Here is a 15434-nt window from a genome sequence, read left to right on the forward strand (position 1 = left end):
TACTTCTACAGTGTGCTCAAAGCAATTTTGGCCTAATGAGAAAGTACAGTAGGAGTTCCATAGTGAAGTCCTTAGATACCACCCATACAGAATGAGATTTTGACCCTGATATGAAACTTCCTGGCAGATTAAAACTGTGTGCCGGAACTTGGGACCTTTACCTTTGGCGGGCAAATGCTGTACGATTTTAGCTACCCAACTCACAACCTGTCACGAGTCATGCTTGGGTAACTCAGATGGTAGAGCACTTGCCCGTGAAAGGCAAAGGTCCCGAGTTCGAGTTTCGGTCCGGCACACAGTTTTAATCTGCCAGGAAGTTTCATATCAGCGCACACTACGCTGCAGAGTGAAAATCTCATTCTGGAAACATCCCCCATGCTGTGGCTAAGCCATGTCTCCGCAGTATCCTTTCTTCCAGGAGTGCTAGTTCTGCAAGGTTTGCAGAAGAGCTTCTGTGTAGTTTGGAAGGTAGGAGATGAGATACTGGCAGAATTGAAGCTGTGAGGACGGGTCGTGAGTTGTGCTTGGGTAGCTCAGATGGTAGAGCACTTGCCCACAAAAGGCAAAGATCCCGAGTTCGAATCGCGGTCCAGCAAACAGTTTTAATCTGCCAGGAAGTTTCATCCTCCATACAGTCTCAAGCACCCCCCCATGCGATTTCCACATTTTTGGATCCTTGAAGAAAGACATTTGTGGCTATGAGATGAGATGTAAACTTGGATATTATCATGATCCTGTAGGCAGCTGCTAACATTTTCCATGAAGGCTGGTCTTGTCTCACATTTAGATAAATATATATGATTTATGGTGATTACTTTTGAGATAATACACAATTTAATTACTCCCCCCCCTTTCCGTCTTTTTCAGTGCACTGCTCCTTATACATAAGGTGTAATGAGACTCACGTTTGTTGGAAGATTCCTATATCATTAAAAAATTTCCATAGTTATCTGACTCTGCTGTAGGTTCTCTTAGAAAGAGTGCCACTTTTTTGCGACTGCAATCGCAGTGGATAAAAAGTTGTAGATCATCATGCATCAATATGTTCACTATGATGGCAGAGTTCTAACTGATGCATCTTGGGCACTAACATTTTGCTGTTCTTGGCGTTGCACTTTTGCACATTTTATGGACACAGTATTATTGCACAATAAATATTGTGCATGTGAGGGCCACTTTGCATAACAAGGCATCAGAATAATCAATTTCTACTAAATAAAACATTACAGGGTCCGAAATTTGTGCCAGATTAAAACTGTATGCCTGACCATAACTCAAACCAAGAATCTTGTCTTTAGTGGGCAGTTTTGCAATTCTCCTACCAACTGAACAATCCAGGCATGGTCCAAGACGACTCACCCTCCAGTTTTTGTTCTGCCATTACCATCTCCTCCTTTTCAAAGCAGGACAAACTCTTGATTCGTAATAAAAAATTCAACTCTGATTTTAAAAAGATCTCTCCTCTCTGTCAACCACAGTTACTTTATTTGAGTTATAGTTTTATTATTCTTTTAAATTTCATTTCAAATCAAATCTTCATTAAACTCTCTGCTGTTGCTGAGCTAAACACGTGTAATATAATTGAAATAATTAATGGAGCATCATTAATTTGTCATGCATGGTAGTTCTACACTTACAGTGCCATCAGAGATGTTCAAACCAGAGACTTCCATCTGCATGTTGAGAACAAAATGATGGTTCTGTGTATACTGTAGGAAATAACCATAAGTTCTGAAAATCATCAAGAGTACCAGTACATTCAGCAGCAAAAGATAGTTACTATTTCCAATATCACTAGAAGTCGCAGACATGCACACAAGAGCATAAATCTTGAGAACACACTATTATGCATGTGAATTACGTTTCACTGCTGATAGATAGTGCAGGCACCAGTTTCTCTGTCACTCATCCCTGAAATATTTTAACATTGTTTCTCATTTCAAGTTCAGGTAATTGCAGTTACACTACGTTTGTAAAATGTCTGTTGCCAATTACCTGTTTGTCAAAGACAAAGCAATCAAAGAATCCATTATTGAGCATGGTGAGGCCTTGAACTATGTTAATCTGTTATTGGAATATGTGGGGCAAAAATGTTTGACTATACTCTTTAGAAAATGAGAACCATTGCCAAGCAAAAGCGAATAAAAAACAAAAACTGAAGAAATTGGATAATTATTTTTCCTAAGGTGAACTGAAAGCAGATGATATGAAAACTAGTATGTTTTTGCATTATTTCTGTTTTCCAGTTACCTGTCCAGTCTTGGCCCCTCATTATCCCGGATAATTGGGAGTGGCTCTACACAAATAGAATAATGAAAATTCTTTTTGCAGGGTAAATAGTGATACGTAGACAGACCTCAATCGTACACTGTGCGGTGGAAGCAGCAAAGGTGGACAGATGCGTTGTATATTTAGTTAATACTTTATGTCCTGTGGTAGACAGTATTCGTTTGGAGGCAAAACATTTTTTGGTACTTCTCAAAAAACTAATTGCTGTTTGTTGTTTTTAGTAACTAACCAGAAAATGATCATTTTTGGAAATGTGTAACTGTGTTGTTTACAGTTTGAAAATATTTTGGCTTATATAAAATAACTACAATACTTTTCAGAACGAGAAAAGGGCAAGACTGTTGAAGTTGGCCGGGCATATTTTGAGACTGAAAGAAAGCACTTCACAATACTGGATGCACCAGGTCACAAAAGTTTTGTTCCTAACATGATTGGTGGAGCAGCACAAGCAGATTTGGCTGTGCTGGTAAGTGTCATATGTTGAGTTACATTTCATGAAAACTTGAAGCATATGTTATATTTGTAACTAAGATCTTTCGTCATCTCCTTAAAGACAGAACACATGTTCTCTTAGTATTTGCCACAAATGGATGGCACTATTGTTTGTGAGTACAGTACATCTAGTACACCTAAAATGAAAAAGTGTGTGTAAAAAATAATTCATTTCCATGAATGTTTTGTACACCTTGTAATTTAATTTTTCTGCAACAGGTTATATCAGCACGTAAAGGGGAATTTGAAACGGGATTTGACAGAGGGGGGCAGACGAGAGAACATGCAATGTTGGCTAAAACAGCTGGTGTTAAACATTTGGTAGTGCTTGTTAATAAAATGGATGACCCAACAGTTGAATGGTCTGAAGCACGATACAACGAATGCCGTGATAAAATTTTGCCTTATCTAAGAAAACTCGGTTTCAATCCTCAGAAAGACCTCACATTTATGCCTTGTTCAGGCCTTACGGGGCTAGGCCTGAAGGATCCATTAGATGAAAAAATTTGTCCATGGTACAGGTAAGATATTCTTCAGTATATAAAAGATTCCTTTAAAAAATAATAATGTATTATAAGAGTTTTAATTTGATATTTTTGTAATATAGCCTTCCTTTTACACCTTTCTGGTCACATTTAAGGAATCGAATATCTGGCTTGGTTTTAGCCATGGAAAGGAATACTTCTCTGAAGTGGTGCAGAAATTTACTAACACAACCAACCAATAACCTGAAAACTAGCCTCCATGTCATAGATACCAGCCACTTCTTTCACTGACTCTCCACCATCCTCACCTCTTCACCTTCTGGATCCCTACTTGTCCCTGTTAATACCACTTCCCTATACACCAACATCTGTCATGCCCATGATTTTGCTGCTATTGAACATTACCTTTCCTAACATTCTTCAGACTCCAAACCCACTGTGTCATTCTTCATGCACCTTACTAACTTTATCCTAACACACAACTACTTCACCTTTGAAGAGAGAGTATGGAAACAAATCTACGGCACAGCCGTGGGGACCTGCATGGCAGTCTTCTATGCCAACCTGTTTATTGACCATCCAGAGGAAACCTTCGGAGCCTCCTAAAACCTCAAGCACCCAGTCTGGTTCAGGTTCATTCATGATATCTACATGATCTGAAGTCAGTGCCAAGACACCATATCCTCATTCCTTCACAACCTCAACACATTCTATCCCATCTGCTTCACCTGGTCCTCCTCAGCCCAATGTATCACCTTCCTGGATAACACCCAGGCTGTTGTATCTGCAGTGACAAGAACTCCCTTGTCCAGTGTGCTGAAGGTCTCGCAAAGACCTTCACTGGCAGGCACTACCCCAAGACTTAGTGTACAAACAGATCTCTCACACCATTTCCCCCACACTCTCAGTGCTCCCACCACCCCTAAGAACTAGCTTCACAGGAATGCCCTCTGGCACCCAATGCCTCACCCTGACTGGAACTGGTGAACCACATCCTTCGTCAGGACTTTGACTACTTATCCTCGTGCTTTGAATCCCAAATCCTTCCATCCCTCATACAGTGGTGTTCCATTGCCTAACCAACCTCCACAACAACCTAGTCCATCCCTATGCCAATCCTACAGGGATCATAACCCTGTGAAAGACCAGGTGCAAGATTTGTCCAATCCATTCACCCAGCACTTCCTATTCCAGTACTGTCACAGGTTTATCCTATCCCCATCAGAGGCTGGGGCACATGTGAAAACAACCATGTCATATACCAGATGTGCTGCAATTATTGCACAGTTTTTTGTATTGGTATGGCTAACAACCAGCTGTCCACTAGGTTGAACGGCCACTGCCAAACTGTGACTGCCAAGAGCATACTAGACCACCCTGTGGCACAACATGCAGCTGAAAATAACGAGCTTGATTTCAGTGGCTGCTTTATGAGGTGTATTCAAGTTCTAAGGCCTCCGATTTTTTTTCTCCGGACTGGAAAGAGATAGAAACATGCGCATTGTTTTAAAATGAGGCCGCGTTTATTGTCAATACGTCCCAGAGATGGCAGCACCGTACGGCAGATGGAATTTTACCGCCAGCGGAGAGAATGAGAACTGTTTTAAATACTTAAAATGGCGACGTTTTCCTTACTTGAACAGCGTGCAATCATTCATTTTCTGAATTTGGGTGGTGTGAAACCAATTGAAATTCATCGACAGTTGAAGGAGACGTGGTGATGGAGTTATGGATGTGTCGAAAGTGCATTCGTGGGTGCGACAGTTTAATGAAGGCAGAACATCGTGTGACAACAAACCAAAACAACCTCGGGCTCGCACAAGCCGGTCTGACGACATGAGCGAGAAAGTGGAGAGAATTGTTTTGGGGGATCGCCAAATGACTGTTGAACAGATCGCCTGCAGAGTTGGCATTTCTGTAGGTTCTGTGCACACAATCCTGCATGACGACCTGAAAATGCGAAAAGTGTCATCCAGGTGGGTGCCACGAATGCTGACGGACGACCACATGGCTACCTGAGTGGCATGTTGCCAAGCAATGTTGACGCGCAACAACAGCATGAATGGGACTTTCTTTTCATCGGTTGTGACAATGGATGAGACGTGGATGCCATTTTTCAATCCAGAAACAAAGTGCCAGTCAGCTCAATGGAAGCACACAGATTCACTGCCACCAAAAAAATTTCGGGTAACCTCCAGTGCTGAAAAAATGATGGTGTCCATGTTCTGGGACAGCGAGGGTGTAATCCTTACCCATTGCGTTCCAAAGGGCACTACGGTAACAGGTGCATCCTACGAAAATGTTTTGAAGAACAAATTCCTTCCTGCACTGCAACAAAAACGTCCGGGAAGGGCTGTGCGTGTGCTGTTTCACCAAGACAATGCACCCGCACATCGAGCTAATGTTACGCAAGTTTCTTCGTGATAACTACTTTGAAGTGATTCCTCATGCGCCCTACTCACCTGACCTGGCTCCTAGTGACTTTTGGCTTTTTCCAACAATGAAAGACACTCTCCGTGGACGCACATTCACCAGCCGTGCTGCTATTGCCTCAGCGATTTTCCAGTGGTCAAAACAGACTCCTAAAGAAGTCTTCGCCGCTGCCATGGAATCATGGCGTCAGCGTTGTGAAAAATGTGTACGTCTGCAGGGCGATCACGTCGAGAAGTAACGCCAGTTTCATCGATTTCGGATGAGTAGTTAATTAGAAAAAAAATCGGAGGCCTTAGAACTTGAATGCACCTCGTACAATCAGGGCCATCAGGATCCTTCCTGCACCAACAGCTTTTCTGAATTGCACATATGGGAGTTATTCTCTGCTCCCAGAATCATCCCAGCCTCAACCTACAGTAACCTACTGCCCCATACCCTCCACCCAACTGTTTCCTCACCCTCCATGTGTGTTGCCCTCTGCCACTGCATGTGCTCATGTTTCCCCTTCCATGCTCCTCTTCACCTCCCTGTCCCATAACTTCCCAACTGCACCAGGCAGTCTTGTCATGCCTCCATCTAGTCCCTGCACAGAGGGTACTTCTCTCCCACCCCATCCATACCCCACTATCCCTCCCCCTTCTCTCCCGACTCCACAGAGTGCCGCTCAACATGATAGTTGCATTCCAGTCCGAGCTGCTGGTGATGGCAGTCATTTGTGCATGCTTGTGTCAATAAGTGTGTGTGTGTGGGGGGGGGGGGGGGTTCTGAAAAAGGCTTCATTTGAAGGGTGTATGTGCAACAGTCTTTTCATTATGTCTGTATGCAACTCAGTGTGTCATCTTTATGGTGCATAACGATCTATCCTTTTCCTAATATTGTTGATATTCCAACCTGGAGTAGCCATCATTCGAACTGCAGTAGTTTATAAAATTTGTTAACTGTCAATACTTTGAAAATAGTTGTGCTGGCTTTCATTGTATTGGTACAACTCCCCACCTTCTTCTTCTTCAGTGCTCTTTCATTCATCTGCAATGATCTCTTAATTTAATCATCATAAAAAGTGTTAGTGTTTTATGTAAATTTATGTTTTCCAGAGGTGATGCATTTATACCATTCATTGACAAGTTACCGTCGCTCAATCGCAAGATGGGTGGACCTTTTGTAATGCCTGTAGTTGATAAGTATAAAGACATGGGAATGGTTGTGATGGGAAAAGTTGAAGCAGGAGAGGCAAAAAAAGGACAATCATTACTTCTGATGCCAAACAGGGTAAGTTCTTCCTATTATAGTTGTTACAGTTTAGGGGTTTGAAGTTCTATAATTTCTTTAATGAAACCACTATTGTCTCAGATTTTTCTGTCAGAAATTTGAAGAAAAAATACTTTGTGACAGTGGGTACTGAAGCAGTTAACTTTTCTAAATGTTTTTGTTGATACATCTCATTTAACGTTTTAGTTGTAGTGAAGTGAAACCACCCGGAATCCTTTGGGATGATTGCAGTGTGGTAGTGGGGTGGGGGGGCTGAAAATACAAGTAACCATGAAGTTTGTGCCTAACAGAGACAGTATCTCAAATTTAGGGGCCAATTGCAGGGGGATTTTAAAGAGAGTTTAAAGATGTATATTATAATAAGGAAAGTTGCTACTCACCATATATCGGAGATGCTTTCTTGCATTGTTGACGAAGGCCTTAACGGCCGAAAGCTATAATTGTGAGAATCTTTTTCTTGTGCTTATCTGAGACTCAGCATCTCTGCTATATGGTGAGTAGTAACTTTCCTTCTCATAATATTGTTACATTCCATCCTGGATTTTCCAGAGATGTATATTATGTCGACATACGGGTGCTGTTATTTGGTAAGCTACCAGTGAAAAGAATAGCAGTTTTTTGTTAGTTGTTCCATACTTTCCATCTTTGTAAATTAAATATTAAGTGTATAAAAAGTTATTACTAAAAGATAACAGTATTTGAGTAAAGGTGAAGATTATACTAGATTCGTGAATTCTTCCCATTTATTGCAACTCCTGTATGCTATCATTCGAGATAGAATGGATTGTTGGATCAGTATGATGAGTAATTTTAAATTGTTTGTGGGGTGACTACTATTGACATTGTATTTTAATAATGAACATTTCATATTAGAATAGAGAAGCAAGGGGCGAGGCATTGAAGGAGAATAAAATATTGACTAATATCAGCAATGAAAAACTTATCTCTTTTCATACTGAACACTTTTATTATATTGAAACACATTAATAATTAGATGGTGTGCATCATAAGGCAGCAAACATCATACTATGAAGTAGCTTAGTTGTTGGTTAAATTATCTGTTGCCATACTTTATAGCAATCTTCTTAAGAGAATCTTTTTGTGTAGGCCTATGAACACAGACACATTCAAGATCACAGCGTGAAAAGTAAATGTTTTGTTTTGTCTGTAACACTTCGTGTTCCTTTATTTACTGGCAGATCAGCACAGCTCATATCATCAAACCTTTGTTCATACTCAGGTTGTCTCCCCCTCCCCCATCCCCACCCCTCTCACCATGTTAATACTTCAATGTCAGCTGTGCAAATGTTGTATCTGTAACCGTGGTAACACTAGCAAAGTTAGTATGCACTAAGCTGTAACTAGTTTGCATTATTGTAAAAGATAATTACAAACAAATTGAGAAACAGTAACAAGCAGAGACTGGAACATCGGCAGAATGCCTTTGTAATGAGCAGAGACCAGAATAATGGCAGAATTCATTTTTAAATGTGTTGGCACACTAAAAGGGAGTGGTAGCTTAAAATGTTTACTCTTCATTCAGATGGATCACAAACTAATGATTCTCAGATTTAATGATGATTTAACAGAATAATTATCTGAAGATACAGACACTGAAAACCACACCTAATATTTGGCAGGTTAGTCAGTCAGTATGTGTAAACATATGGTATGTTAAATGTAAGGTGGCTGAATGCCATAGGCAGTTACAAGTAGTGGAGGAAGCCAGCCCAGTCCCCACATGGACTACAACAGAGTGAGGAGCTGTTTAGGTGGAAGGAGTGGGGAGCTAGGAAGCCACACCTACCTCCTACAATGCATGCACATTAACCTGTGCTTCATACTTCCACCAGTCACACATGATGTAAAAATCACATATTTGCAGTTCATAATCGATACTGAAATTGTCTTTTGTATTGACATATTTATGAAAAGGAAAGTTACCACTCACCATATAGCAGAGCTGCTGAGTCGCAGATAATCACAACAAAAGGACTGTTACAAATAAAGCTTTCGGCCTGTAAGGCCTTTATAAAAAATAGACAAAACACACACACACACACACACACAACTGCAGTCTCGGGCAACTGTGAGTGTGGCTACAGCTGCCTGAGACAGCAGTTTTTGTGTGTGTGTGTGTGTGTGTGTGTGTGTGTGTGTGTGTGTGTGCAATTTTTGACTAAGGCCTCACAGGACGAAAGCTTTATTTGTGACAGTCTGTTGTTGTGCCTGTATGCAACTCAGCATCTCCACTGTATGGTGAGTGACAACTTTCCTTTTCATAATATTGTTACATTTCATTTTGGATTTTCCATTGTTTGATAGTATTGACATATTTAATAAAGATAGTAACTGTAACAACAGCACACACTTATCACAAGCGCAAAAAAGAATTAACTACAAGACAACGACACAGTAGACAACAGTGGCTACCTCGCATACTATTGTCATCTAGGTTACATTGCCTGCAACTGCAAAATGATTACCAGCCTTCTGACTTACACTGTTTCAGGATTACAGAGTTAATTACCCAACTTCTAGTTATCATTTTGATTTCTGGCCATGTAATCCTTTCTTGGAATGGCACCCATTTTGATGGATTTTCAATATTTTTTCTATTAAGAATAGTAACAAACATTTAACTGCAGTACTAATCATTTACAGAAGCCAGAAACTTCTCCTGAATTACATATTTCCAGCTTCTTTGAATGTATAGTTTTCCCTAACCAAAGTCAAACTAATTTCTAATTACTATTCTAGTCTTAATAATCACTATTCCACTTTCCATAATTGAAAAATGACATCTCAGAACAATAATAGAACATTGTTATGCTTTATTTTCTCATAGTATAACTTTTTGTGCAATACATTGTGAAACACCTGTTTGCACATGGCAATTTTGTCCTCATTGCACTGTTATTTGGTGTCTTTTCTTGCAACCTTTCATACTTGCTTTTTTCCTATGAACGAGCTTGCTTTACACATCAACTAGATTTTTGTTTCACCTGGTGGAGGTAGAATTTTTTCCAGGAGATGCTTTTTTTTGTCAGTAGTCTCTTCACTTGTCTCCCAGAGGAATTTGGTCTGAGAACATCTTTGCACATTAGCAATTCTACACACAATTCCTTTATAATCCTCTATTCTTTATTATTATTATTATTATTATTATTATTATTGTTTTATTATGGAGAATGAGTCCATTCTTTAGGTATATAAGGAAACAATAAAATAAAAGCTGCCTCCATTATTTCATTATTCTGTACTCAAAAGCCTCATACATCATCCTCAGTTCAGACAGATCAAAACCAACACTCTCCCTCCTTCTCCCCCCCCCCACCCCACCCCCCCACCCCTCCCACACAACTTTTACCTCTAGTTGGTGAGTTCGTGCTTGGATACCACAGGGCCCCTAGCCTTTTAAGCACATTTTCAGTGCTGCATGTCTATCTTCCTGCTACTCTTTTCCTTCCCTTGGGGAACATGTCTGGGGTGTTTTAGGGAACGTGTTCTGCATTTTCAGTAGCTCACATAAGAACAGTCTCACCACTGTTTTTCATTTCTCTTTTTCCTTTCTTTGTTCACCTTTTCCTAGCCTTTCTCAGCTTCGAGGTTTGAGGCATATCATTTTCTTCTTCCTCCCTGTGCACTTCTTTGCTGGCCCATGCATCTTGACAAGTAACTGGTGACTGGGTAACGCATAATTCCCAGCCCTGGTCAACATGTAGGATTCACACCTAACCCGTGGTACAGGCCAGGCCAAGGGAGGGGTGGTTGCCTAAGCTGCTGCCTTCCCCAATTGCCGATTGGTCCCTCTGTCAGGTGTTTGGGAGGTGTGAACAATCACCTAAGTCAGGTGAGCCCCCTCGGGGTGGGGGAGGGGGTATCAGTCAGAAGGAGTGCGCCATTGGACATGCTGCCAATTGTGGGGGATTTTCTCGCAGTGAGCCAATCATTATCTTTGCTGTCTATCAAACATAAATGGAATGATGCTTACGATTCAAAGACCCTCACAGCTGCACCATGGTTCCTCATGGTTTCGCGTACTAAAGATGATCAGTCATTTGCGACTGTAAATCCGTTTCTTATTCAGAAAGGTGTTTATGCAGTTGCCGGCCCTGTGAATTCCTGCTCTCATTTACACAGTGGCTCTTTGCTCTTGGAGACTACTTCTGATACTCAAGCACAACAACTGCATGCCACTTCGCTTCACTATGGCCATCCTGTTCGTGTTGAGGCTCACAGAACTGTGAATTCTTCCTATGATGATATTTACACTAGGCTACTTGATGGTCTGACCAAGGCAGAAATCCAAACGTACCTCTCTGATCAGGGTGCCGTTGTGTCCATCAGTTGATGAAAAAGGTAGGTGCAGTCTTGGTGCCCACAAGCACTCTGTTTCTCACCTTTGAAAGAGTGGTGCTTCTGTCCAAAATCATAACAGGCTATGAAGTTGTCACAGTCTGGCTGCACAATCCGAACCCTATGTTCTGCTACCAGTGTCATCATTTCAACCACACTCAAACATCTTCTCACACCCAGTCAGACGTGTAAGCTGTGGTAGGAATGTGCATGATGGCGACTGTGTGCCTCCTTCTTCCCGTTTTATCAACTGCAGTGGTGACCATGCCGCCTCCTCTCCAGATTGTCCCATGTATCTCCCTGAGCGGGCTGTCCAGGAAATACAGTTAAAGGAAAAAGTGCCTTACCTGGTCGCTTGCAAGTTATTGGTTATTTGTGAATCCTGCGTTCTACCATCTGGCACGTACTGTAATGTTCTTGCTATATCTCGCTACATAAATGACATGGCCACACAGGCATGCAATCTCAAATTCGGCTCTGAGGTTGTGAAATCACTCATTGTCATGGTAGCATCGCCATCTCTTCGTCCAGCTGTGCAACAGGCCACCAAACATTCACCTCCTGGGGTGAAGTCACCTGCTACACAACCGATAGGCCGGAGAGGACAGAAGGAATACTTCTGCAAAGATTTCCTATCCCCTCCAGCCAACAAGCATCTGAGCCTTCCTCAGCCAACTGGAAAGGCTCCAAGAAGTCAAATAATGGGAAACAGTTTTCTTCTTCGCTGACCCAGAGATCCTCTTTGACAGTGTCACCACGTGATACCCTCACGTGGCTGACGTCCGTGTTACCGGTGTGCACCATCAGCTTTTTTTTGCCCTGGACTCTGCAAATCAGCAGAAGGAGAATGTCAATAACTCTGTAGATATGATGGAGCAGGGTCCTCCAGCCTCTGTGCCCTGTAGCCATGAGTCTTTGAAGGCTGGCATTTGGCAACCATCAAGGTGACGCCCCTTCATCGTTTTTTCCCTGCTTCCCTTTCCTCGTTATGACTCTCCTTCATTGGAACAATCATGGCCATCGATCAGACAAAGAGGACCTATGGCTGCTCTTAGAATAGCAGTGTCTGCCCGTTCTTTGTCTCCAGAATACAAAATTGCATCTTAATGACCGCTTTGAGCTCTTGCATTTCTTCCTGGTCCATTTTGACCTTCTCCCTGTGAACAGCATTCCATCTCATGGGGGAGTCATGCTGCTCATATGGGACGGCGTTCATAGTCAACCCACCTCCCTGAATACCTGCTTCAAGTTGTTACATTTCGCCCTTTTCTTCCTCACTTGATCTTTTCCCTTCTGTACCATTTATATCCCTCTGTTGTTCAATATCACCAGGACAGACTTCCTCCAGCTTATTGGGCAGATACCTCACTTCTTCCTGCTGCTCCGTGACTTTAATGCGCACCATCCCCTTTGGGGTTCTCCCAGAACCTGTCCGAGAGGTGTCCTCTTGGTTGCCCTTCTCAATCAACTTAACCTCCTCTGCCTTAACACAGGAGCACCCACGTTCCTTTCAGACTCCACGTACACCTATTCCCATTTGGACCTATCCTTCTGTGCTGCCCAGCATGCCCATCATCTTAAGTGGTCTGTTCTCTTACGCTGCCCCAATACTATTCACCATCATGGCATCCATTTGACCACTGATGCCTTGTGCACTAGCCTAGTTGAGAGTCTGTATGCAGAACTACTGCTGTTCTACCACCGTGACTTTCTCCTCTGCAGATATACATGCTGTTCGTCTGCCATGCGTGGCCACTCATTTTATGCCTCCTTCGATGACTCCTTTGATCGCCAGTGTGGGGCATGTCCCTCTTCTCTGTTACCTCCAGGAGTTCGTTTTCAGCTCTTGCTGCGGCAGCTTAACTTAACACTACCTTTAACTTTCCCAGTGAGTGTGTACCCTTCACCTTCTTGGCTTTGTGCGGCGGTCCGTGTTCACTTTGGCCTTCATTTGCTTACTAAGGACACTACTCCAGCCTTGCTCTATCGCCTTCAGTTTCACGACCTTCACACGGTACTTCACTGTAGTACCTTCGTGTACACTGATGACTCTTGGAGTGGCCTGGTGTCGGGTGTGCCTTCATGATTGGCACTAATGTTTTTCTGTATTGGTTTCCGGAACGCTGCTCAGTATTTATAGCAGAGCTCTTTGCCCTGATCAGGCCACGCAGTGCATCCGACGACACAGGATTTTCAATTGCGTTGTCTGCTCCGACTCTCAGTGCCATTGAAAGCCTCTGTGTGCTGTACACCGTCCATCCGTTAGTGCAATGGGTCCAGGAAAGCTCACTCTTGATGGAATCACTGTGAAGTTTATGTGGGTTCCTAGTCATGTCGGTCTGACAGGAAACGAAGCCACTGTCGCTGTTGCCGAAGATGCTGTCCTTGTACTGCAGCCCACTAGTACTTACATTCTCTCTGATTATCTCTGTGTTGCCGTCTGTCAGCAGGTGGTGTCACGTTGTCATCACCACTGGTCCTCCCTTCATGAGAACAAGCTCTGGCTTATTAAGTCTCTCCCAGCATCTTGGATAACCACCTCTCGGCCCTCTCGCCATGAGGAGATCATTTTAACTAGTTTGCCTATCGGACACTCACTTTGCAGCCATCGCCATCTATTAAGTGGTGCTCCCCCAACAGTTTGTCCTCATTTCGCTCAATCTTTGACGATCCACCATGACCTGATGGAACACTTATATTCTTGTTTGTGTTTGCCGTCCGAGTTATCAGCCGTATTAACGAATGACGCATGGTCAGTCAACCGCGTTTTACTTTTTATCCTGCATGGCAATGTGGCAAAGGTCATTTAATTTTTAGTTCAGGACCTCTGTTTCTCTACAGTGTATTTTATAGACGTCTCTCCATGTTCCTATTTTTAGCTGTCTTCTCTTCTGTTGATTGGCATTAACATGTAGCCGTTTTTAACTTTACTCTTTGTCTTCATGTTCTACAATTCTGACATGGGCATGTGTAACTCATGATTATTGGCCGGCGAACGGTACTTAACATATATACACACACATTTCCAGCGTACAGCTAAAAGATTTCTATTCCTCTAGAACATCAGCTCCCTTCTTTGAATGCTGGGAATTTTTCAAAGCCCAAGACATTCACTTCCCATTCTGCACTACAATTCCGAGAAGACCTGTCTTCTCCTTTAAGAATAGACTTGTATAGAATGTGAATAATGTATCCCCCTCCTTATCTGCTTAGGTGTGAAGTAGTTTTCTCACTACGTGAACGATAACATTGGTGTGGCCATTAAAAAATTCTGTTTTTCCTATATAACTGGACTAAAAAAAAAAACTCACCCAGTGACAGATTGGAGAAAACACATATGAAGGTATTGAAATTTGCAAGCTTTTGGGGCCAGGGGAAGGAAGACAGGTGAAAGAAAACTCCGCAAGTCCTTTACCTGAACGCCCTTTTCCATCACACCACTTCTCATCCTTCCAACTTTTCTGCCAGGAGAAGGAGCCTCTGGTTGCAAAAGCTTGCAGATTTCTTTACCTTTACATGTGTTCTCTCCTGCCGCTGCTTGGTGAGTAGATTTGTTAGCTATCCAATTACAGTATATTTCCAAAAACTGTTTATTTTTGCTGATATATTAGCTCATATACAACCAGAATTTCAATCTGACAGTATGTTTAATTTTAAACCATATTTTCATATCTGCTTGAAATAAATTCTGCCTATGTATTTACACTTGCCATCATTGACCAACAATTTCTTTGGCAGGCAGATATGCCTGCTAAAACTCAATTAGAAGGTGGACTTACTGAAACGGATCATACCCCACCTTGCTTTTGGCTGCTGTTCATGTGACAAATCATAGCCAAGTATTTTATTAGTTCCCTTTCAGCCATCCATTCTGTGTTTAGGAGTGAGCAGACCTGCACTTGTTATTTTCCTTATCCCCTGTATAGCATAAAGATTAGTCTGCTTTTTGAAATGAGCAGTGGGGTCACTGACCACAAGAATTGAAAAAAAGAATAAAAACAGAACTATCTGCATCCAATTCATACAAATCCGTGACACCGTCAAACTCATTAAAGATGCCAATATTTGGCAAAGCCTATATCAGTCCATGCTCCCTCAGAATTGATA

At 42.1% G+C, this 15434-nt stretch overlaps 1 protein-coding gene across 1 annotated transcript in view; it reads left to right on the forward strand.

Annotated features, from left to right (window-relative positions):
- LOC126236608 (eukaryotic peptide chain release factor GTP-binding subunit ERF3A) overlaps window positions 1–15434 on the forward strand; it is a 74191-nt gene that overhangs the window by 7684 nt on the left and 51073 nt on the right. Inside the window, exons 4-6 of the mRNA XM_049946045.1 lie at window positions 2610–2755; window positions 3001–3302; window positions 6794–6968. Coding sequence (XP_049802002.1) covers window positions 2610–2755; window positions 3001–3302; window positions 6794–6968 — 623 coding nt within the window. The remainder of the gene's footprint in view (window positions 1–2609; window positions 2756–3000; window positions 3303–6793; window positions 6969–15434) is intronic.

The sequence above is a fragment of the Schistocerca nitens genome, chromosome 2 (assembly GCF_023898315.1).
Source record: "Schistocerca nitens isolate TAMUIC-IGC-003100 chromosome 2, iqSchNite1.1, whole genome shotgun sequence".
In the NCBI taxonomy this organism is placed as follows: domain Eukaryota; kingdom Metazoa; phylum Arthropoda; class Insecta; order Orthoptera; family Acrididae; genus Schistocerca; species Schistocerca nitens.